The following is a 22,764-nucleotide window of genomic DNA, read 5'->3' on the forward strand; positions in this document are numbered from 1 at the left end:
AATCTCCACCAGTTGGGAGCACAATGGTCACAAACGCCGCCATATTAGTGCAGTTGCATGGAAGAAGTGGGCCGATTTATGAGTTGGTTTTACACCTTTAGTAATAACTAACAAGTTATTTTGGTTCTCTACCGTAAGAGCTTATCTCTTCATTCTTTCTAACATAGATAAATTTAATGGTAAACCCCCAAAAAAAAAGGAAGATAAATTTAATGTAAGAAGTGAAATCCTTTTGAAATGTGTTTAATTTGCATGTTTTTTTTATCACCATTAACAGAATAATTTTCTTAACTACTTCAATCTACCATCGCTTTAATAACTCAATAATCTGTAATCTCAAGACAAAAATTAGTAATATTAGAATATGGAGAGAGATAATTAAGAAGGCCATAGAAGTACTCCTGCATCAAAATTAGATAAGCAGCGGTATACATTAGAATTCCCAAGAAAGTTGAAGTTGTAGGATGATTCAATAATGTAGACAAGATGAAGTTCTAGGATGATTCACTAATTACCCCAAATCCCCAATTCAGCAGTTTTGAGAGCATGCAGTCCCTAGTTTCCTAATTACTCAATTTGCACAAGTTATACAGAAATACACAAGCCATTACTTAGTATCACTATGAAACCAGTTTTTTTTTTTTTATCAGTGAATTGGACAACCCTCAATCCTAAGTACTCTAATAAATTAGATAACCGCCAATCCTAGGTACACAACACACCCATACACTCCTCATACATTTATCACATTTTTTCCCTCAAATGCATCTTCTAGAGTTTGAACTCTACACCTTAGTGGTGGGGAGAGGGTGAAATGCCAAAGGCTCTTCGGCACTATGAAACCAGTTTTTGTTACTCAATGTTGAACATCCTTTGTCCAATTTATTCTCATCACAAAAATAGCCAATAAATTCGACCCACTCGATGATGTTTGGCTATGTTTGCAGTAAAGGATGGATTTGGGCTACAAGAATAAGAGTATCCCTTACACTAACAACTAAATATTAACTAGTTCAGAATAATAGGTGCCAACAAAGAATAGACAATATTCAAATAGTTTGAACTGAAATGCTCTCAAACATAAAAAATTATAAAAGAAAAAGATCAACATATATCATACTCTTATCCTAAAACTTCTGGACTTTCACATTCCTGGATACAATTCCACCAGACCTTTGAAGTTTAACATCAACTTTGGGCTCTCCCTTCAGGACATCTCTGAGCAGCTGTACAGTTTTTCCTATATGAAATCAAATGAAAAGCCTGAATGAGACACCAATCCATCCCAGAAGAAATCTTTTATCAAAAGAAATGTAAATGTGTGAATTCACGCCCATCTCCTGTGTATAAGCAGGTACAGTATTTCAGAACCAATTATTATTTTGGGTACAATCATCAAAAGAACTGGCTATCACTGCACAACTTACACAGAAGGTGCTATGATGCCTATTGGATAAAGATAAGGCAGGTTTCTACCTGACCCAAGACTAAGACAACATTGGCCTTAAGTGTACGAAATGCATGCGATAGCAACTGCAAGAAAAATCAAAAACAGACGAGAAAGAGACAATTACAATCTAGATCTTTTTAATCAGAACTAGAAGTGTATTCTATATTTGAAAGTCATCCAATTTAACCATAACATCAAGTTCGAAAGTTAATTACATCATAGCCTACTCCCTCTATCCACCCCATGGTATTTATCACCATGCCGGAAGCACGAAATTCGGCATTTCCAGCAAATCGTCTCTCTAGCATCCACACCCCCCCCCCCCCCAAAGTTTCTTGACTAGCACTTTATACATTGTTACTGTAAAACAAAATAGTGTGAATAGCAATTGGATTTTCATTTCCTTCATGTGTATCAACAACTTTCATTCTCTTAAAAAGTCCAATTAAAGCGAGAATATAAAAGCACAGCAGAAATTACCTTGGAGTTGTATGGCCAAAAAAGTAAACAAGAGGCATATCAAGAGTGATTCCTTCAACAGGGTCGATGGGCATTTCAATTGGAGTGGCAGCAATGCATCCAGGAATAGTTATAGATCCCTGTCCAATATCCAAATCAATGAAGGTAGGCTTCAAACCCTGCTTAGCCGCCCAGCTAAGAAGCATCCACGACAAGGTACTCTTTCCAGAATCAATAGGTCCTACAACAATCACCCTAGGCCCATGAACAACCAAGCCTGTTAATAAAATTCAAACTCACATACACTAACAAACAAACAAAGCATTTTCATGACTTTCCAGAATTCATTCAACATGATTTATAAACAAAAATAACAGCTTTATCATGAAAATAGATGAAAAAGTCACACCTGAGAAGATTCAGAATCTCCAGAGGGTGAAGCTTTAGCACGAGTTCTTCTGGCTTCTAATATAGCATGCATGCTACCATAACTGACCATTGGAGTCTACAATCAAACTCATAAAGAGTCACATTTTCCCTAAACAATTCAACCAACTCAAAGATTATAGTAGAAAAGAGAGTTTACCTCACCAGCAGTATAATCAGTTTCAGTAGTACCTTCCATTTCAATAGTAGCACCATACCAAGTAAAAACCTAAATGAACAATCAAACACAAGTAAGAGCACTAACAATAACAATCACAATGATGAAAATAGAAGAATAGAAGAGTTATGAATTTGAAAATACAGCGAATTTGAGTCGGGGTGGGAAATTGAGCCAAATTTCGTTGGGAAAGACCAAAGAGAAGACCATGTTTGGAAAAAGAGAATATATTATTATTCAAATTTTTTTTTGCGTGATTTTTTAAATTATTCTTCAATTTTATTATTTTATTTTCCATGACGATTAGAGAAATTTTTGTTGAAAATAATTTGTAAATAATATAAAATAAATGAATAATAATACGCACTCCCCATATTATAAGCAAATGTTTATAGTAAAGTAAAAATGGGTAACCGTTTTAGATTTGTAAAAATTTTATCAAATTATTCACAAATATTAAATAATATAATTTAAATAAAAAATAAGAAAATAACTTTTAGTTTGTTAATATTAGACAATTTTATTTTAGAATTTAGAATTTAAAATTTAAAATTAAGAATTTAAAATTTAAAATTCAGAATTTACAATAAATAAAATAATTAAAAAAATTTTTGTAGCATTACTCTGTAAACAATAATTTTACACCTTCTTGCCTATGTTATTATACAAAGGTAATGTTTTTCATTTAATCCAAGCATAATAGGTTGTTTTTAAGATAGTGATATTTTCATTTTCATAGTTGAAAATGTCTTCTTTTTTTTTTCCTTCTATAATTTGTTTAAATTGTCCTCTACTCTTTTTATTTTATTTTTATAGTGAAGAAAAAAATTATTATAAGAATAATTTAAAAATATTATATAATAAAAAAGTGACATTATTTAATAGGAAGTGATAATATTTTTTTTTACATTTGAAACTATATTTTATTTATTTAAACTAATTATTACATAATTGAATATATAAAAGAGTAACTAACAAATATGTAAATATTAAAAAGTGCTGTAAAATAAATAAATAAGATAGATATAATAAATATAAAATAAAAAATATATAAATAAAAGACTCTAGTATTAATATTTACTAATATAATTATCTCATTATAATATATAAATAATTTATCTATTTACTAGTATTATATATATTGCAACTTAGTAATTTAAAGAGAGAAATAGAAAGAAAATTGTATATGAAAGGAGAAAGAATATTTTTATTGTTGTTGTGTGTATTATTAAGGGAGACTTAACATTCTATTTATACACATATTAAGCTTTGATTTTTTAAATTTTATTAAAGTTTTTTGTCATTAAAGAACTGAACTGTCCAAAAATTAATATACGTCCAACTCATCCCTTATCACAATAAAAAGAATTTAATCTTATATTTTTCTAAAACAGATTCTTAAACTATTAATAGATTTAGATTTAATTTTATAATTTAGAATAACTTCAATTTTATTATTTAGAATAACGTTCAAATTTTAATTAAGTTAGACTTGGTGAGTGTGAATTACTTTCAGTTTTATCATGATGATATACAAAGTCAAATAGAGTTCATCCATACAAATTTTGTTAATTATTTTACTCCCAACCAAAATGGTAAATGAATTCTTAAAGTTATCCTTAAAACACCTGTTAATCAAACCCCATTAAAAACATGATGAAGCACAAAATACCACTATCTCTTGGGTTTTTTGCTTAATTATTGAGAAACAAGTGAATCAAGCCTCACATACTTTTTAGATCTGGATAAGGATCAAGGTGCCTAGGGCCACCATCATGACTAACAGTCTTAAACACAAAAAAACCACTAAGATTTTGAAAACAACACACCCGTTTTGATCAACGAAATTTAAAAAGGTGTAGCTCACATCTGTTTTAATAATTTACTTTAAAATTAGGATAAAATATATTTTTTATTTTTAAAATTTATTAAAAATTTTAAAAATATTCTTAAGTTTTATTTTATTTGAATTTTATTCCAAAAATTTAATATGCATTAAATATACTTCTAGTAATTAATTTTTAAAAAAATTTAGGACTATAGAGAATACACAAAAACAACTTTCAACACAAACTAATTAGATATAGTTGACATACATTATTGATAGATTGATCTTAAATTTTTAAAAAATTTAGCTATTACGAACAGGAGCGGAACTAGAATTTTTTTAGGAGGGGCCAACATGAAAAATATAAGTTAAGAAGAAAGGAAAATTAAAAATTAAAAATTAAAAAGGAACTAAACTAAAAAATTGAGACTTATACATACATATTATTTATTTTGGGGGGCCAATACCCCCTTTTCTATAACGTGGCTCCGCCACGAATATATTTGATACAAATCGAAAATTTTTTGAACAAAATTGACACAAAATAAAACTTATGAGTATTTTTAAAACTTGTGACAAATTTCAAAAATAAAAAATATATTTTACTTTTAAAATTATTATTAATAGAAATTTTTAAAATTTTATTAATGAATAAAAAATAAATACATTAAAAATTTAAGTTTTATATCATTTTTATACAAAACTTTTAATAACCTTAACATACATCTCTAAACCCATAAAAAAATGTGGTGCATAAAAAAATTAAAAATCTTAGTACTTTAATTTTATTAGTGCCTATTGTTTTCAGCCAAGGTTGCTCTCAAGTGTGCATTGGCATTGCAGTGCAAGCTACTTGTAGTTGATGGCACTATAAGAATAGTAACTCAATAATCTTTGGACCAAAAGAACAATGTGGATTTTAGGTGCAGATAAGAGTGTTATTACTATCATGTCTCTCCGCATCTTATGTTTATTACTACTATTGAAAGTAAATGCAAAAGAAGAATCATATGAATCTGATGATAGAGTCATAAATCTTCCTGGCCAGCCTTCAAGCCCATCAGTTTCACACTTCTCAGGTTATATCACTGTCAATGAAGATCATGGGAGGGCCCTCTTCTACTGGTTCTTTGAAGCTCAATCTGAACCTTCCAATAAGCCCCTCCTTCTTTGGCTCAATGGAGGTAAGTTCATAAAGACCATAATACCCTTGTGGTTGTAATAGATATATTATGTGTTTAATGTTTTTGCATTTGATTTGAAGGACCTGGATGCTCCTCCATTGGTTATGGTGCAGTTGTTGAGGTAGGACCTCTTATCATCAACCAAAATGGTGATGGTCTGCATTTCAACCCATATTCTTGGTATCAAGGTTAGTGTATTATTTAATTTTAGGGAAGGTAACGGGTAGGATAGAATATGATTTAAGTTACATGTTAAATCTCCCCATGAGTTTAAATTCTTCAATTCGAACTCTATTCATTTCTTAAATATCTCAACTTGACCCTACCAATTCTGATTAGCAAAAAAAAAAAACAAATTTATTTGCACAATATTTAGTCATTCCATATTTCATAATATTAAATATTATTTATGTATTATTACAAAAATGGATGACTAATTTAGTGGTATTAAAATTGCATTTAATTCTGAGAATAAAATAAGACAAAATACTGAGGATAAGACATAAAAATTAGTGTTTTTATATTTTGTTTTATAATAAATTAGAATAAATTATAAAAAATTAATTTATAAAAAAATTTAGAAGAAAAATATAATGATAAAAAATATAATTCTAAAAATTTGATAAAAATATTGAAAAAAATAAAAAATAAATAATCTCGACACAAAATACACTAATCTAATATCTCTAAACTTGTCTCTATATCCCTGTCTCACGTAAACAAACACAAGCTAAGTACTTGTATAGAATTGATGAATTTGGATTTAAATCTTCACTTGTTATGAACATGCACATTATATATTTAAGAGTACAGATGGGAGATAGGATTGGTCCAGCTACCAAACCCGATCCTACCCAATGTGGGTCGGATATCTAACCTACTCCGATCAAATTAGAGTAGATTGGATATTCGCTGGTTTGGAGAGTTATACTATGTGTACATCAAAATTAGCCACCAAAGTCATTAATATAAAATTCATGTTAGAATATAAATACACATTGAAAATAAATTAAATCACACATGTATTTATATATAAATACATTAGTGGCTGATTTTGGTGTACAAATAATATTTTTGTGTGGATAGTGATCTCAGTCCTATTCAAGTTCTAAATATCACTCTATTTTGCTAACTCGGAATTTTTTTTTGTTTTATTTGTATTTCTTTTGAAAATCTGTGTAGAAGCAAATTTGTTATTTGTGGAGTCCCCTGTTGGAGTTGGTTTTTCTTACAGCAATACAACTTCTGATTATCTCACCATTTTAGAGGATAATCTTGTGGGTAAGTCACTCTCCATAATTTTAAGTTGAAAAGTTCATCTGATTAGTTAAACTCATCATGTTTGACAAAACTTGAAACTATTAGCTGAGGATTCCTACAATTTCTTGGTGAATTGGCTGCAACAATTCCCACAATTCAAATCCAGGGACTTTTTCATAGCTGGAGAAAGCTATGGTGGTTAGTGTTTAATTACTCGTTATTAACTTCACTATGATGAACTCTATCTATTTGATTAACACTAATTAGTACTAACATTAACATTATTATCTATAATTTCCAGGGCACTATATCCCCCAACTCGCAGAGCTAGTCTTCGATCGAAACAAAGATAAAAGAAAATACCCTTTTATTAATCTTAAAGGTTTTATTGTAAGTAATCTCTTTCCAACATATCTAAAAAAAGATATGGAAATTTCTGAACCTAAGATGATTTCTACATGTGCAGGTAGGGAATCCAAAAACTGATGATTACTATGATAATAAAGGCCTTGTGGAATATGCATGGAGCCATGCAGTTATATCAGACCAACAATATGACAAAGCAAAACAAGTTTGTGATTTTAAGAAATCTGAATGGTCTAATGAATGTAACATTGCCATGAATGAAATCTTCACAGATTACTCAGAGATTGACATATACAACATTTATGCTCCGTCGTGTCGTCTTAATAACTCATTTAACAATAATCATAGCCGGGAACCACTCACAAAGGTAGATCATATAATCATCCGTATAAATTATATGTTGAAATACAAAATACGCAAATATATTGTGGATGAATTGATAGCTGATTTTGTGTGCATATAGCATTTTTTTATTGTCTAATTATATACAACAAGAATGAATGAATGAATGAATAAAACTTTGTTTCTTACAGATGATGAGAATTGGAAATAATAATTATAAAGTAAAGAGGATGAGAATTTATTTTGAAGGCTATGATCCATGCTATTCCACATATGCAGAGGAATATTTCAATAGGGTGGATGTTCAATCATCTTTTCATGCAAATATTAGAGGAGGAAATACTAATAAGGCAGCATGGAAAGTTTGCAAGTAATTAAGTACTACTAGCTACTTGAATTTGTATACACTAATTATTTCTAATTTTTTTTATTAAATACTAATTATTTCTTTGTGTGTTGGATTTCATTTTTAGTGATTCCATATTGAAGAGTTACAATTTCTCTGTATTTTCGGTCCTACCAATCTACACAAAACTCATCAAAGGTGGCCTTAAAATATGGATTTACAGGTAATGGTAACAATGATTGATTGCATATGGAATGAAACTATCATTTGATATATTATATGATTATGTTTTAACATATATGATTAATTGAGTATCATAAACTATATCAATCTAAATCTTTTTTTTTTCATTTTCTTTTTTAGTGGAGACACAGATGGGAGAATACTAGTGATAGGGACACGGTATTGGGTTGAAGCTCTGGGATTATCTCTGAAGTCTAGTTGGCAGAATTGGTACCATGACAATCAGGTTCCATTTAATTTCTTAGTCTTTTCTAATATAATTGTTTTGGAAAAGTGTAGGGTCAGCAACTTTGTTAAATTCTGACCATTATATAACCATATAAAGAAAAGTGAACCACACACCAAACTCACACCATTAAATCGTCATTAATGACTATTTGATTACTAGAATTCACAAAAGTTGCTAACTCCTAACACTCCTCTAATAATTTTTTCAGTGAATATTATTCCAATAAATTTTAAATATTCTTAAAAAGTGTCAAAATGATATTAACAATAAAAATATTCACATAACAAAATTGATATATTTTAATATAAAATATTTTACACTTCATGCACAGGTTGGTGGAAGGATAGTGGAATATGAAGGGCTAACATACGTGACAGTGAGAGGGGCAGGTCACTTGGTACCATTAAACAAACCAAGTGAGGCTCTCTCCCTCATTCATTCTTTCCTTTCAGGCCAACATCTTCCTACTCATCACAAATAATCAATTCTATATTAATTATGTACCAAATATATATATAGAATAAATAAGAAGGAACTATATGTACGTATCTTGTATGTAATAAAAATAAATTAGATTGAAGTAGAGGTTCTGCAAAGAGTTTTATTAAGTATTTAAAAACAAATATATACAAACTTTATTGGTTATTGATAAAAAAATATATATCTAAAAAATATTATTGATTATCGACGAAAAAATTACAAAAAAATATATATTTAACAAAAATTATCAAATTTTAAGAATAAAAATATTTTATTTTTTAATCATATTATAAAAAATTATATTACAATTTAATTTTTAAAATATTTTTTAAAATATATATTTAATATTAAGTATTTTTATAATATTTTTAAATTATTTAAAAATATTTTTGTCAATAATAAAATTCAAAAATTTTTTTAGTGGATTACCCTTATTTTTACTTTACTCAACGCATACTTTTATGCCTTCCTTTTTTTTTTCCCATATTTTAAATATGGACAGAAATATGGTATGAGTGTGCGACAAAAAATTTTCTTTTCTTAGTTTTTTTTTTTTTTTTTTTTGTGGGAAGCTATACATTTGAGCCCTACTCAAAACCTACTAAGATCTGCCTGCCGCGAATTCATTCCTACCAGATCCTACGCTGCGGTCACACCTTATGAGAATCATTAGGGTAAAGTATATCATTTTTTTGGTTAAGTACTTAAGTTAATACAGTTTAAGAGTTTGCAAGTGAACCATTACAGTAGATAAAATTCATTAGGGTATACTGAAAGAAATTGGAGTCTTACCTTCTTGGGGATGGAAGAGTATATTGAAAGGTCGAAAGATTGTTGAAAAGGGTCTTAATTGGACTGTGGGTACTGGTGAGGATATCCGAACCTTTGAGAATTCTTGGCTGTCTCCTCTGTATTCTTTAATGATTTCTGACATGCCAAATAGACAGGCTATTTCTGAGTTGTTTCCAAGAGTTAAAGATCTAATTACTGAAGATAAAAATTGGAATCAGAATCTCATTCAAGAACTATTTTCCCAAGACGTTGCAAACAGGATTTTGTCAGTTAAAATTCAGCAAAGTAGGGACAAATTGCAATGGGATTTGAACAAATCCAAGCAATATGATACAACTTCAGGTTACAGAATTGGCTATTTATTTTACCAACCGCCTCTGGAGTTTTGCCCTAATTATATGCAACAGAAAAAGTTATTGGAAGTTGAACTTGCCTCACAAAATTAAGCTTTTTATCTGGAAAGCTCTCCATGGCCGACTTCCGGTGCTTGCTCAGATTCATCACCGCATCCCATCTATATCACCAATATGCCCTTGCTGTCATGAAGCAACGGAAACAGTCACTCATTGTTTGATCGATTGCTCTAGAATTAAAGACGTATGGTCTCAGAGTTATCTTCGTGACTGTCTTCCCCCTCAGAGTTCTAACGACTTTTGGACATGGTGGACTGCATCAATAGAGATACTTAACCCGTTTAAGAATGCTGACCGTAATCCTCAATTGCTTGCCATCATTTGCTGGAACTGCTGGAAAGCTCGCAACCAGTTGATTTTTGAAGGTTCTACTTCTATGCCGTCTGCCATTCTAGCAAGCTCTGTCAAGTTGCTCCGTGAAATCCAAAGAACTCCCAGTTTAAGTCGTCATCTCTATGAGACAAGCTCTTAGATGCATTCAATTTGATTTATCATTATTTCTTCTTTAAGATTTTTCTTCGTTTTTCGATCACGCACCGTTAGATGAATACCTTCAGTGTAGTGTTTTTGGGAAATCCCCACCTTTTATTATGCTGTCCTGCTTTTGGACATCTTTGTATTTCATTTTTTAATAATTAATGAAATATAACCTATTATCTTTGGAAAAAAAAGTATATTTTTTGTTCTAAAGTTTGACAAAAATTTTAAAAATATTCCTAAGTTTTATTTTGTATCAATTTTGTCCCATAAGTTTTCGATTTGCATCAAATATACCCCTGATGGCTGATTTTTCAAAAAATTTAAGATCGATTCAACAATAATTTCATGAGAACAACCCCTCAACACAAGCAAATCAAGCATAATTTTTATGCATTATTGTTATATTCAGTGGCGGAGCTTGAAAAAATTTTTTGGAGAGGCCAGATAGAAGATAATTGTCAAGATGCTTTTGATATAGACCCCATTTAACATAAGCTCGTCTAACGTCATCTCTCTGATTTAGGTGATATTGCCAAATTTAAAGCTTTTTTTTAGAGACTCGTTCCAAAGAATTAAGTTCAAACTCATCAGATGCAACAATTTGAACTTTTGAAGGTTATATCTCACTTTCTTCATGATTCATTAAAGTAGAAGAACTATCTACATGTGTTGATATTGTAAAAATTATATGTTTTCCTTCTTGAATATTATAGCCATCCTCTTAAAAATGCATCAATTCCTTGATTTTTCATGATTATTTTATATAAAAATTTGAATATATATCCTGTAAAATATGTAAAAAAGAAGTTAGAAGGACAAATATTAAAATTTATAATATTTATTGAATTTTTTATCAATTTATACAAATACAATAATATCAATACTTATTGAATATTCTAATTTTTTTTATCATATAAAAAATTAAATTAAATAAACATTAAAATATAAAATAATATTAAATTACATAAATAAAAAATACCTAATTTTTATATTTGAACTCAAAAATAGAGGAAGTGTTGCTTATTTAATAGAGAGTTGTGAAATGCGAATACATTTAATTCAGTCTAAATCCAACAAGGTTTAAATGTTTTAAATTAGAAACTATTGTGTAATAAAAACAAGAGATGAAGATTAAACTTTACTATTTTAAATCATAATAAAATATTAGAGCCAACTAAACTATTTTTTAAGAAGTACTAAATATAAGCACGGCAGAATTTCCCTAATGAATATGCTCGAGGATGAGTCAAGTCACAAGGATTTCAATTGAGTTCCTTCGTCAAACTCTTTTTCGCCGCCTGCTATACCATACTTAGGGCTGGAAGTGAGTCGAGTTGAGTCGATTTAGACCAAGTTCAAGTTCGGCTCACAAAAATTGAGCTTGACTCACGATTCGGCTCATTAACAATCAAGCCTATTTCTTAAGCTCTAGTTCGACTCACTGAAAGCTCACGAGTTGGCTCAAATAATAGAAATATAAATATATAATCTATAATTCTATATTAATAAATTATAACTTATATATTTTAAAAAATATTTAAAAAGATCAATTCTATATATTGTTATCTATTAATAAATTATAAATTTTTATTTATATCCTACATCAAAATATATATATATAATAAAGTCAGCTCACGAGCTAATGAGCTGAGCTTATCCAAACTCAAGCTCGATTCATTTAATTTATGAGTTCAATTTCAAACTCAAGTTTGGCTCACTAGCTCACGAGCTTAGCTTATTGAGCTATTAACGAGTCGAACTCGAACTAACTCATGAGCTGGCTTGACTCACTTCCAGTCCTACGCTTTTCTCTTTTTTTTTTTATGGTGTATTTCTACGTTTCTTTTGGTACAGAATTTAATTAATGAATTCAAACAAGAAGACGTGGATCTAAATATATAATTCTTACTTTCAAAAACTAAGCTTACTACTAACAAAAATAACAAAGAATAAAGTAATGATTTTTCACTCTCCATTCTAACACTTTCGGTTCCACTGGAGCTCCACCCCTACCTTTAACCTTTTTCATCCTTGATTAACCTTCTTCACTCTAAACATTCAATAAAACTTGTGCAAAAATAAAAGAATCTTAGCCCAAACATAAAAACCACACAAATATAACAATTAACATAAAAAATAAGTTCAAAGGCATTTTGAAAACAAAAAATCCAAAAGAATAAACCCAGTGACACCAACACATACTCATTTTCAACCAATCCCGTGCCATTGCCACAACCTGAAACCTCGCACCAACACCACCTGCAATTGCGACTTCCTACAGCTTGGGATATTAACACATACAACAAAAACCCTATGGACGCAGACCAAGAACACAGGACATTACCCTAATGCTCGTTGTACACGGATTAATCTGACTTTATCAGTTTCTTCCTCCATACTCAAAAGATGAACATCACATCAGGATTCCACAATAACCAAAGCCTACAACGAACACATCCATCCCATTCCAAAACATAATCAATATTCTACTTTCTCCACTTTAAACCTACTGCATCGATGGAGGTTAAGTCCGGACGTCGCTCATCGCCGACCGGCACGAAACCCACCCAATCTCCCCCAAACTGATTGCACCAATTGACATTTATACCCCTAGCATATCATGTATTTCCAACACAACTCCTGCAGTAAACAGAAAATAATTTACGGCGCTTAATGTGTTAGTCACACCTTAATGCTATGAATGCACAATCTGCATGTAATAATGCCATTGTAGAGTCAGCGAATAGTCATTTGTAACCACTAACAATAAAGTTATCAGAGATGTGGCCTATATATATGAATAGGATTAATCTTTATATACAAGTTTTGCGCTTACAAACTTTACAAGTTTGAAAAAAAAAACGAAACCCACTAAAGGCGTTGTTTATGTTACGTGTTTCTCTAGACAGATTTTTAAATCAATTCAAATTAATTAACGCTCAAATATATAACTTTCATTTTTCAAAAGATTTCGTTTTTTTTTCGATTTTCATGGTTTTTGGAATTCAGCTTTAAAATTATTTTGAAGATAATGAAACTTCAGAAATACACCCAAACGATTACAGAAATACACCCAAACGGTTACAGAAATACATAAAAAATATGGAAGAGACCGTATATTTCTTCTTGAAATCTTTTAATGTTTTGCTGTTTAAGGATGAGGCACATAGCAGAGATAATCTAGAAAAAAAATCTAGAAGAACAGTAAAACAGTACCTTGAATAATGTTTTTTCGTTTTTTCTGGTGATTTTTTATGGAGATTTGTATCTTTTCTTCTTATTTTTTCTACTCCTCGCGAGGAGTTGTAACGTGTCTTTTGTTTCGAGCTTGAATCTTTACGGTTTATGTTTTGATTGAGGAAGAAAAGGAAGAGTGTGGCATAATGAACGCGTGTGTTGCACGCTTGATTTTAAAAGAGTGGTGCGCGTGTTTTTTTCTTAGACTTGGACCAACTTGTATAATTTATAAGCCAAAAAGACTTGTATGTGTAGCAAGCCTCATATAAATAAATATTAAATTACAGATGAGTGATATGTAATAGCACCTTAAATATTTTTTAAAATATTTTCTTGAGAATACAAAATCAAGTAAGAAACACATTAGATGATAAAATAAACTTTAAAAGGTAATTACATTTTTCTCATTCAATAGTTATGAAATATAAATATTAGCCATTTCACATCACTACAGACTACACATACGTGAAAAAGAGACGCATCTTTCTTTGTTTGGGAAGAAAACAAAAATTGTAGGTGGGAAGAGATTGAAATTTTAGAAATTTATAAATAAACCACTGCGCAAGTACGCATGCTCCATGATATTTATTACACAAGTTCTACGTTGAAAAGAAAGAACAAAACAGAAGGAGAAAAAGTGTCACGCTGAATGTAGATGTGATAATAATCTCCTATATATATACGAGTTATGAGCCTATTCGGTATCATCAATCACTTTGCTTGCCTCAGAAGTGAGATAGAAGATTAATCACTGTCCTTGCTCCTCTTCCTCTCAGTAGGGTATTTAAATTTAAATATGAATTAATTTAAATTAAATTGTTCATCTAATTTAATTTAAACTGATTAAAATCGCGTTAATTTGGATTTGATCAAATTTTATTTTTGATGAATGTATAAATTGAATCGGATTTTGAATTTATTTTTCAAAATTAATCTAATTTAATTCAAGCCGTGCAATATAATATAATATTATTATTTTATTATTATTTTAAAAATTTTACTTATAATATATTTAACTTGTTATACATTTTTTTATTCATATATTATTATTATTTAGTAAATATTTTATAAATTTAAAAATGAGATTTATTTATTTATTTTGATCTATCTATAATTTTATTTATTATTAATTTTTTAAAGTAATATTGAAACTTGTTGTATCATTATTGATTATTTAAAATTTTATATTAAGACTTATTATATATATATATATATATAAAAGACACAAAAATAAATTTTTTTAATAATACTTTAATAACTCATAAAAATTAAGATAATAAATAGTTATAATTTATAAATCAAAGAGAATAAGACAATATAATAATTGTGGTGAGATAATGACAAATATGTGTAATTGTGCATAAAGAATAATAGTAAGAGAAAATAATAATGTGTGATTCAACGAAGAAATATAATAAAAATATACATTAATAATTTAAAAAGATAATAAAATTAAAGATAATTTAATAAATTTAATATAAAATTTAGAATTATATATGAAGATAAAAATAATATAAATGAATAAATTTATATAATATTTATAAATAATTACTTTATAAATATTTATCTTAATTTTGTTATATATAATAATAGTATAATAAATTTTTTTAATATTTTATTTAATTTTAAATTTATAAATTTTATACGTTGTCAAATTTAGATAACTTATAAAATTTTTATATTTATTTTTAAATATTTTTATTTTTAATTTTTAAATTATTTTATCAAATTTATAATTTAAAAAATAAAAAATATAAAAATTAATTTTTTAAAAATAATAAAAAAAGTACCGTATATTTGTTGAATTGTTAGTATATATTTTTTAAATTTATAAAATTATAAATTTAATCTAATTTAAACCGTTTAAAATTAAATTGAATTATTTAAAAATAATTATTTAATTCAAATTATATCATAAATAAAATTAATATTTGAATCAGATAAATTTTTCGTAAAATACCCCTCATAAATGGATCTAGAGGGGTGTCCAGGAATTTTGGTAATCCACATATATATATAATGCACAAATATATTTTAAAAAGTTGTTAATTGGATGGTGATTTTTCTTAGAGGAAGAGATTGTAATATTCTCTAATATTTTGGTCAATTTTCATTTTCATTTTTAATATTTAAAATGTTATATTTTTTTACAAAAATTTTTTAAATGTATTCAGTGATGTTTTATCATTAAATATGATGCGTGTACAATCAAAATGTTATTAATTCAGTAATATCCTCTATTAATATGTATATAAACTATGATTTTAGAAGTAGGAGAAAAATATGTTAGAAGTTAGAACATATTAGTGTTTACTTGATAAATAAGTAAGTGTTAATGGTTATATTAATATTTAAAAAATAGGTCATTATTTAAATTTATTTTTAAAATTTTTTATCAATTAAATTAATTTTTTAAAAATTATAAATTGATTATTTTTATTTTTCTATCACTTAACTAATAATTTCTATTAACAATTGATAATATAAAATATTAATTGATAGCATACATGATATCTAACATATCTAATTAAATACTAAATAGATATGTTTATAAAAATCTATTAATTTAGTCTATTTTTTAATTATATAAACTTTAATCCTAATATAAACCAACTACAGTAAATTAATAAATTTTTATAAATATATTTATATATTCAGCTTCTAATAATTAGATGTGTTTCGTTTCATATCATCAATTATTTATGAAAATCATGAATTAAGTGACTAAAAGATGAAAATGATTAATTTATAATTTTTAAAAGACCAATTTGATTAATAAATTTTTTTAAAGATATTAAACAACTCTTCCACCTTAACCCATGACAATAATAAAGATATCTCACAGTCTACAAATTCAACCCAACAGAATATACAAATTCAATTATAATTTTAGTCTTTATCTTATATTATCTTTGTTTCTATCTTATTTTTATTTGTTTTTTATCTTTCATAGGTCAATCCTCTGTATATACTTAGTTTTACCTTCATAGTTTACAATTTTCAATCAATCAACAATCAATAAAATTTCTTCATCTTTTCTTTTCTTTCATTATTTTTTCACAATTTTATTATTTTTTGGTACTCTTTATGTACTCTTTCTATTTTATTATTTATTATTTATTATAATTGTACTTTTTTCTGATGCATCCACCACAAGTTTTCAGATTTGCAATATTGATCACCTTCCTCCATCCTCCTCTTTCTCTTGGCATCTTCTTTTTGCTCGCGCCTATTTTGGTCAACATGGATGCAAAGATCATCTTGGGTTTGGTTCTTATTGCCACTTTCTCTTATATTTCGGAGCTCGTCTTCTTTTTCCAGCAATTTTTGTTTGAGAGTTTTTTTTTTTCATTTCGCATGTGGTGTATGAGTAAAGAGGACTTGTTATAGTATGCTTCTTTTATTTCTGAGCATTTCAAGTAAATGCGTCGAGGTGCTTGGAATAGTCTTAAGGGTTCAAGTCTCTCTTAAGAAAGCTTAGAACGCATGTCGGAGTAAAAATTCTAGTAAGCAAATCATATCTTATACCTCCCCGCATTTCTTTCGGTTCTTGACACAGTACGGACATTTTTTCATTATCTGAGACGAGAAAGAATCTGGCGTTGAGAAAAACAAGAAAAAAAGGGCAGAAAAGAAAAGAGAGAAAAGAGTGAACGACTGAAACGTGGTTAAGAGAAACAAGAAATAAATTTCAGCTCAAAAGAATATACAAATTCAGTTATACTTTTAGTCTTTATTTTATTTTTATCTTTATCTCATCTTCATTTACTTTTATCTTTTATAGGTCAATGTTTTGTATATACTTAGTTTTACTTTTATAGTTTACCATTTTTAATCAATCAACAATAAAAAAATTTCTTCATCTTTTCTTTTCTTTCGTTATTCTTTCACAATTTTATTATCTTTACGTATGTACTCTTTCTGTTTTATTATGGTATAGAGCTTCTCTTTCAACCAATTTAGATCTCAAAACCCCTTAAACTTCTTCTTCCACTATGAATAATCAACCTCCCTACACTCTCTAGATTAAGGAGAAACCTTTCGTCAGCATTTTTCTTTCATGGCACTTCCTTCCAATAAAAAAACTCGTCCTTCAAATCAACTTGAACTTTTGTCAAATTCAACTACTTATTATCTTTGTTCTTTCAATAATTTTTCTATTGTTAACAATTTTTTAAATCGATTCATTCTTAAACACTTTGATCATTGATTCTGGTGCCACATATCACATTGCATCAAATTTGTCTTGCTTTATTTCTTACACACAAATTTCTCCTATTATTGTTCATTTACCAAATGGTTCTCAAATTATTGTTTCTTATAAAGGCATTGTTCAATCATCATCCTTAGTTATTCGTGATGTTCTTTATCTACCTCATTTCAACTTTAATATTATATCTATTTCAAAAATTACTTCAGCACTCATATGTGAATTCACTTTTTCATCTTCTTCTTGCACTCTACAGAGCAAAAAATTTAGGGACGGTTGATTTGGGCAAAATGATAGATGAATTATATGTCTTTGAACCCAATTTCGGTAAAAATCGATCTATTACACATTTCATAAATTTCATTCAATCCCCACCCATTATACCTTCAAATATATGGCACTATGGCAATTTCGTTTAGGACACCTTTCTGGACAAAGACTTAATTATTTACACAAACAATTTTCTTTTATCTCTATGTATCATGATGAGACTTGTGACATTTGTCATCTTTATAAGCAAAAAAAACTTTCATTTTCTCAAGTTTTAACAAAACCAATGCAAGTTTTGATTTATTACATTTTGATATTTGGAGTCCGTTTCGACAAAATTCTATTCATACTCATAAATATTTTTTTTACTATTGTTGATGATTTTAGTCGCTTTACATGGGTTATTTTATTAAAATCAAAAGGAGAAGTGCAAAATCATGTAAAAAATTTTATTACTTTAGTTGAAACACAATTCAACTCTAAAGTCAAAACTATTCATTCCGATAATGGACCATATTTTTTTATACTTAACAGAGTTCCATCATCCGCAATTAATTTTAAAACACCATTTGAGATTTTATTCAATCATCCACCAAATTATCACGACCTTAAAGTTTTTTGATGCTTATGTTTTGTTTCTCCCCTAATGGCAAACCGATCAAAATTTAATCCAAGAGCAAAAAAGGTTGTGTTTATTGGCTTTTAACATGGTTTTAAAAGGATATATTGTTTATGTTTTAGAAGATAAAAGAATTGAGATTTCTAGAAACGTTATTTTTTATGAAATGATCTTGCCCTTAGTCATAAAAAATGTCCAATTCCATACACCCAGCTCAATATTACCAAACACCCCTTCTCAAAAACAAGATTCAATTAGTCTTCCAGTTGAACCCTCACACATACCCATTGACCCAACTCCATCTAATTCTTTATTTTCTCCAACAACCTCTCCTTCTTCCTCACTGTCATTTCCTAACCAAGTTGAACCCATGACCACCGAATCTCTCTCAAGGTACACACCCTTCTCTCCTTCCGCACTAGACACCAGTCCACCATCACCTTCTCATCCCCTGTCACCTTCTTCACCACCTGAGCAACCCCATCCTCGTCGTTCCGACCGGCCTCACTGACCTCCAGCATATCTCTCTGATTACTTGTGTAATTCCTCTCTTATCTCTACAAATCAATCTCCCTCAAAATGCAAATATCCTTTATCTTCAGTCATGTCTTTTTCTTCTCTTTCATCTTCATATAAAAAATATTTTTATCTCTACATTCTGACGTTGAGTCAAAGTCTTTTAAGGACGCCAATCAACACTCTAATTGGCGTAGTGCTATGAAAGTTGAGTTGGATGCTCTTGAGTTGAACAAAACTTGGCGTCTTGTTGATTGCCCTACATGGGTTAAGCCAGTTGGTTGTAAATGGGTCTATTGCATCAAACACAAGTCTGATGGTTCAGTTGATCGATATAAAGCACACCTTGTGACTAAAGGGTTCACTCAAACTGAAGGTGTTGATTTCTTGAAAACTTTCTCCCCTGTTGTCAAGCCTGCCACCATCAGATTAGTTTTGGCATTAGCCTTTATGAAGTATTGGCCCATACATCAGTTGGATGTCAATAATACTTTATTACATAGGGATCTTTCTGAGGATGTTTATATGACTATGCCACCTGGACTTACATCTCCTCAACCGAATCAATGATGTAAGCTACTAAAGTCACTGTATGGTTTACGACAATCTAGTCGTATATGGTATGACAAACTTTCTCATCTTTTGCTATCTCATGGATATCAGTAGACCTCATCTGATTATAGTCTATTTGTTAAATTCATTGGTGATCAAATTTCTATCCTTTTAGTCTATGTTGACGACATTGTTCTCACTGGTAATTCCATTTCTAAACTTGCTTCCATTAAGTCTATTTTGCACCAATATTTCTGAATTAAAGACTTGGTCTCATTAAAATATTTTTTGGGTATTGAGGTTGCTCAATCAGTGAAGGAAATTTGCTTATCTCAGAGAAAATATTGTCTTGATCTTTTGGAAAATTCTGTTTTATTATGTGCTAAACATGCCTCTGTTCCAATGAATAGTACCACAAGACTATATCAAGACAAAAGTCTCCGACCCTTTTGTATATCGTCGTTTGGTTGGCCGTCTTATCTATCTCAACACTACTCTACCGGATATCATGTATGCTACTCAACAATTAAGTCAATTCATGGCATCTCCTACTGATTACGATATTTGAAAACTAGTCCCGACAAATAACTTTTTTTTCCAAGGGAATCAGAAATTCAGCTTCTCGGCTTCAGTGACTCTGATTGGGGCGGATGTCCTGACACTCGGCAATCTTTAACATGTTATTGTTTCTTCTTAAGTCTATTGGAAGACCAATAAATAAACCACCGTTGCCCGCTCATTCACGGAAGCAGAATATCGTGCACTTACTAACACGAACTTCAATGGATACTAAATGTGTTACAATTTTTAAGCATATCTCCTATTCGCCCACCAATTTTATATTGTGATAATCAGAGTGCTCTTTATATTGTTGCTAACCCGGTTTTTCATGAACGGACCAAACATTTAGAGGTTGATTGTCGCTTGATTCGACAAAAAAAGCTCAAGTTGAAGTGATGAAACTTCTTCCAATTTCCTCTTCTGGCTAACTAGCTGACATCTTCACCAAATCTTTGTCTTCTCAACCCTTTCATCTTAATCTAAACTTAGTGTTCTTGACATCTTTCATCTTCCAACTTGCGGAGCGTATTAAACCACTCTTCTACCTTAGACCATGACAACAATAAAGACGTCTCACGACCCACAAATTCAGCCCAGAATATACAAATTCAATTATAATTTTAGTCTTTATCTTATCTTTATCTTTATCTTATCTTTATTTGTTTTTATCTTTCACAGGTCAATGCTCTATATATACTTAGTTTTACCTTCATAGTTTACAATTTTCAATCAATCAACAATCAATAAAATTTCTTCATCTTTTCTTTTCTTTCGTTATTCTTTCACAATTTTATTATCTTTGCATATTTTTTATATACTCTTTCTATTTCATTAAAAGACAAATTTAAAGAACAAATAATTTTTTAGAGACTAATTCAATTATTAAGTCGAATAAATAAATTGATAATAAAAATAGTTAAATTAGCAATATATGAATTAAAAAATTAATGGATTTAGTATTATAAATTTACTAATAAAAATCCTAAGTACGTTAACAGCATTAACTTGGTGATAATGAAAGGATCATTTTAATTTACAAATTAAAAATAAAAATATTTTGATTAATTAAAAAAAATATGGAGCACTCATAGTAGAGCCATCACGCCAACATGGTATTTCACCATCAGAGTAGTAGTGCCTATAAATTTCACGATAGTGGCCTATGTTTCTCTTTTATCACACATCATTATGCATGTCATTATCTAATTCACATTTGGCGCCTACTTATTTATCCTAATCATGACTAGAGTTAGAAAAAAAAAAAAAGGATAGAAAATGATTCATTAGTTTGCAGCTGGAACGACCAAATTATGTGCACAATTATTAGTCATTACTATATAAACTCTCAAAGATCTTTTATCCTTGAGGTTATGAGTGGTGGCTTGCAAAGTCGTGAGTTTATTTCTTTTTTTAATTTGTGTGTTTTTTTTTTTCGATTTCATTGCAAGTATCTATCCCACTTCTACAAAAATATTTATTAAAATTAAATGCAGCGATATACTAGAGTTAGGACTGGAAGTGAACCGAGTTGAGTCGAGCTAGACTAAGCTCAATTTCGGCTCACAAAAATTGAGCTTGTCTCACAGCTCGACTTATTAACAATCGAGCCTATTTCGTAAGCTCAAGTTCGACTCACCGAAAATTCACGAGCTGACTCAAATAATAGAAACATAAATACATAATTTATAATTTTATATCAATAAATTATAACTTATATATTTTAAAAAATATTTAAAAAATCAATTTTATATATTGTTATCTATCAATAAATTATAAATTTTTTATTTATGTCCTACATCAAAATTATATGTAAAAAATAAATTTTAAATTTTAAATAACTAAGATCATTAATATATATAGTTATATAGTACTATTTCATATGTATATATATATAATATTAAAAATATAGATTAAATGCATATAGGATATGTGTATTAATAATTATCTATGTATAATCGAGTTAGCTCACGAGCTAATGAGTTGAGTTTATCCAAACTCAAGCTCGACTCATTTAATTTATGAGCTTAATTCTAAGCTCAAGCTTGGCTTACTAGCTCACGAACTTAGCTTATCGAGCTATTAACGAATCGAGCTCGAACTAGCTCATGAGTTGGTTTGACTCACTTCCAGCCCTAACTAGAGTACTTAAATCATAAATCAAGAGTTACGCTTATTCCATCGTTTAAAAAATATTTATATTTAAATCTTATAACGTTACCCATTCATTTAACGGTGACAAGAAAATTATCCCTTATAATATCAATAAATTTTCCATTTCACAATAGTTGCATAATAGTATAAGATTTGATTTTATAAATTTTTT

At 28.9% G+C, this 22,764-nt stretch overlaps 1 protein-coding gene and 1 long non-coding RNA gene across 3 annotated transcripts; one reads left to right on the plus strand and one right to left on the minus strand.

The window, feature by feature from the left end:
- Nucleotides 1–940: 940 nt before the first annotated feature.
- LOC112709581 (uncharacterized) lies at nt 941–2,715 on the minus strand. 2 transcript variants are annotated; one of them, XR_003811890.2, is made up of 5 exons: nt 2,658–2,715; nt 2,496–2,564; nt 2,319–2,414; nt 1,931–2,164; nt 941–1,240 (listed from the first exon to the last, which is right to left on the minus strand). It is a non-coding gene; the product is annotated as an uncharacterized lncRNA (long non-coding RNA). The 2 variants fall into 2 exon arrangements; XR_011865181.1 differs by having other exon boundaries at nt 1,931–2,150; nt 2,658–2,704.
- Nucleotides 2,716–5,077: 2,362 nt separating this feature from the next.
- On the plus strand, nt 5,078–8,894 carry LOC112712343 (serine carboxypeptidase-like 33). The gene is made up of 10 exons (XM_025765206.3): nt 5,078–5,525; nt 5,606–5,713; nt 6,708–6,806; nt 6,891–6,983; nt 7,087–7,175; nt 7,252–7,518; nt 7,685–7,863; nt 7,967–8,062; nt 8,203–8,308; nt 8,643–8,894. Exons 1-10 carry the CDS (start codon nt 5,252–5,254, stop codon nt 8,790–8,792), a joined length of 1,461 nt encoding a protein of 486 aa, XP_025620991.1. The 5' UTR covers nt 5,078–5,251; the 3' UTR covers nt 8,793–8,894.
- Nucleotides 8,895–22,764: the final 13,870 nt, after the last annotated feature.

This window comes from Arachis hypogaea, chromosome 9 (genome assembly GCF_003086295.3).
Source record: "Arachis hypogaea cultivar Tifrunner chromosome 9, arahy.Tifrunner.gnm2.J5K5, whole genome shotgun sequence".
NCBI lineage: Eukaryota > Viridiplantae > Streptophyta > Magnoliopsida > Fabales > Fabaceae > Arachis > Arachis hypogaea.

Coding starts and splice junctions, on each gene's coding strand:
- LOC112712343 (XM_025765206.3), top strand. CDS start 5,252: ATGTGGATTTTAGGTGCAGATAAGAGTGTTATTACTATCATGTCTCTC. Junction 6,984..7,086: donor AGCTGGAGAAAGCTATGGTG/GTTAGTGTTTAA, acceptor TATAATTTCCAG/GGCACTATATCCCCCAACTC. Junction 7,519..7,684: donor GCCGGGAACCACTCACAAAG/GTAGATCATATA, acceptor TGTTTCTTACAG/ATGATGAGAATTGGAAATAA.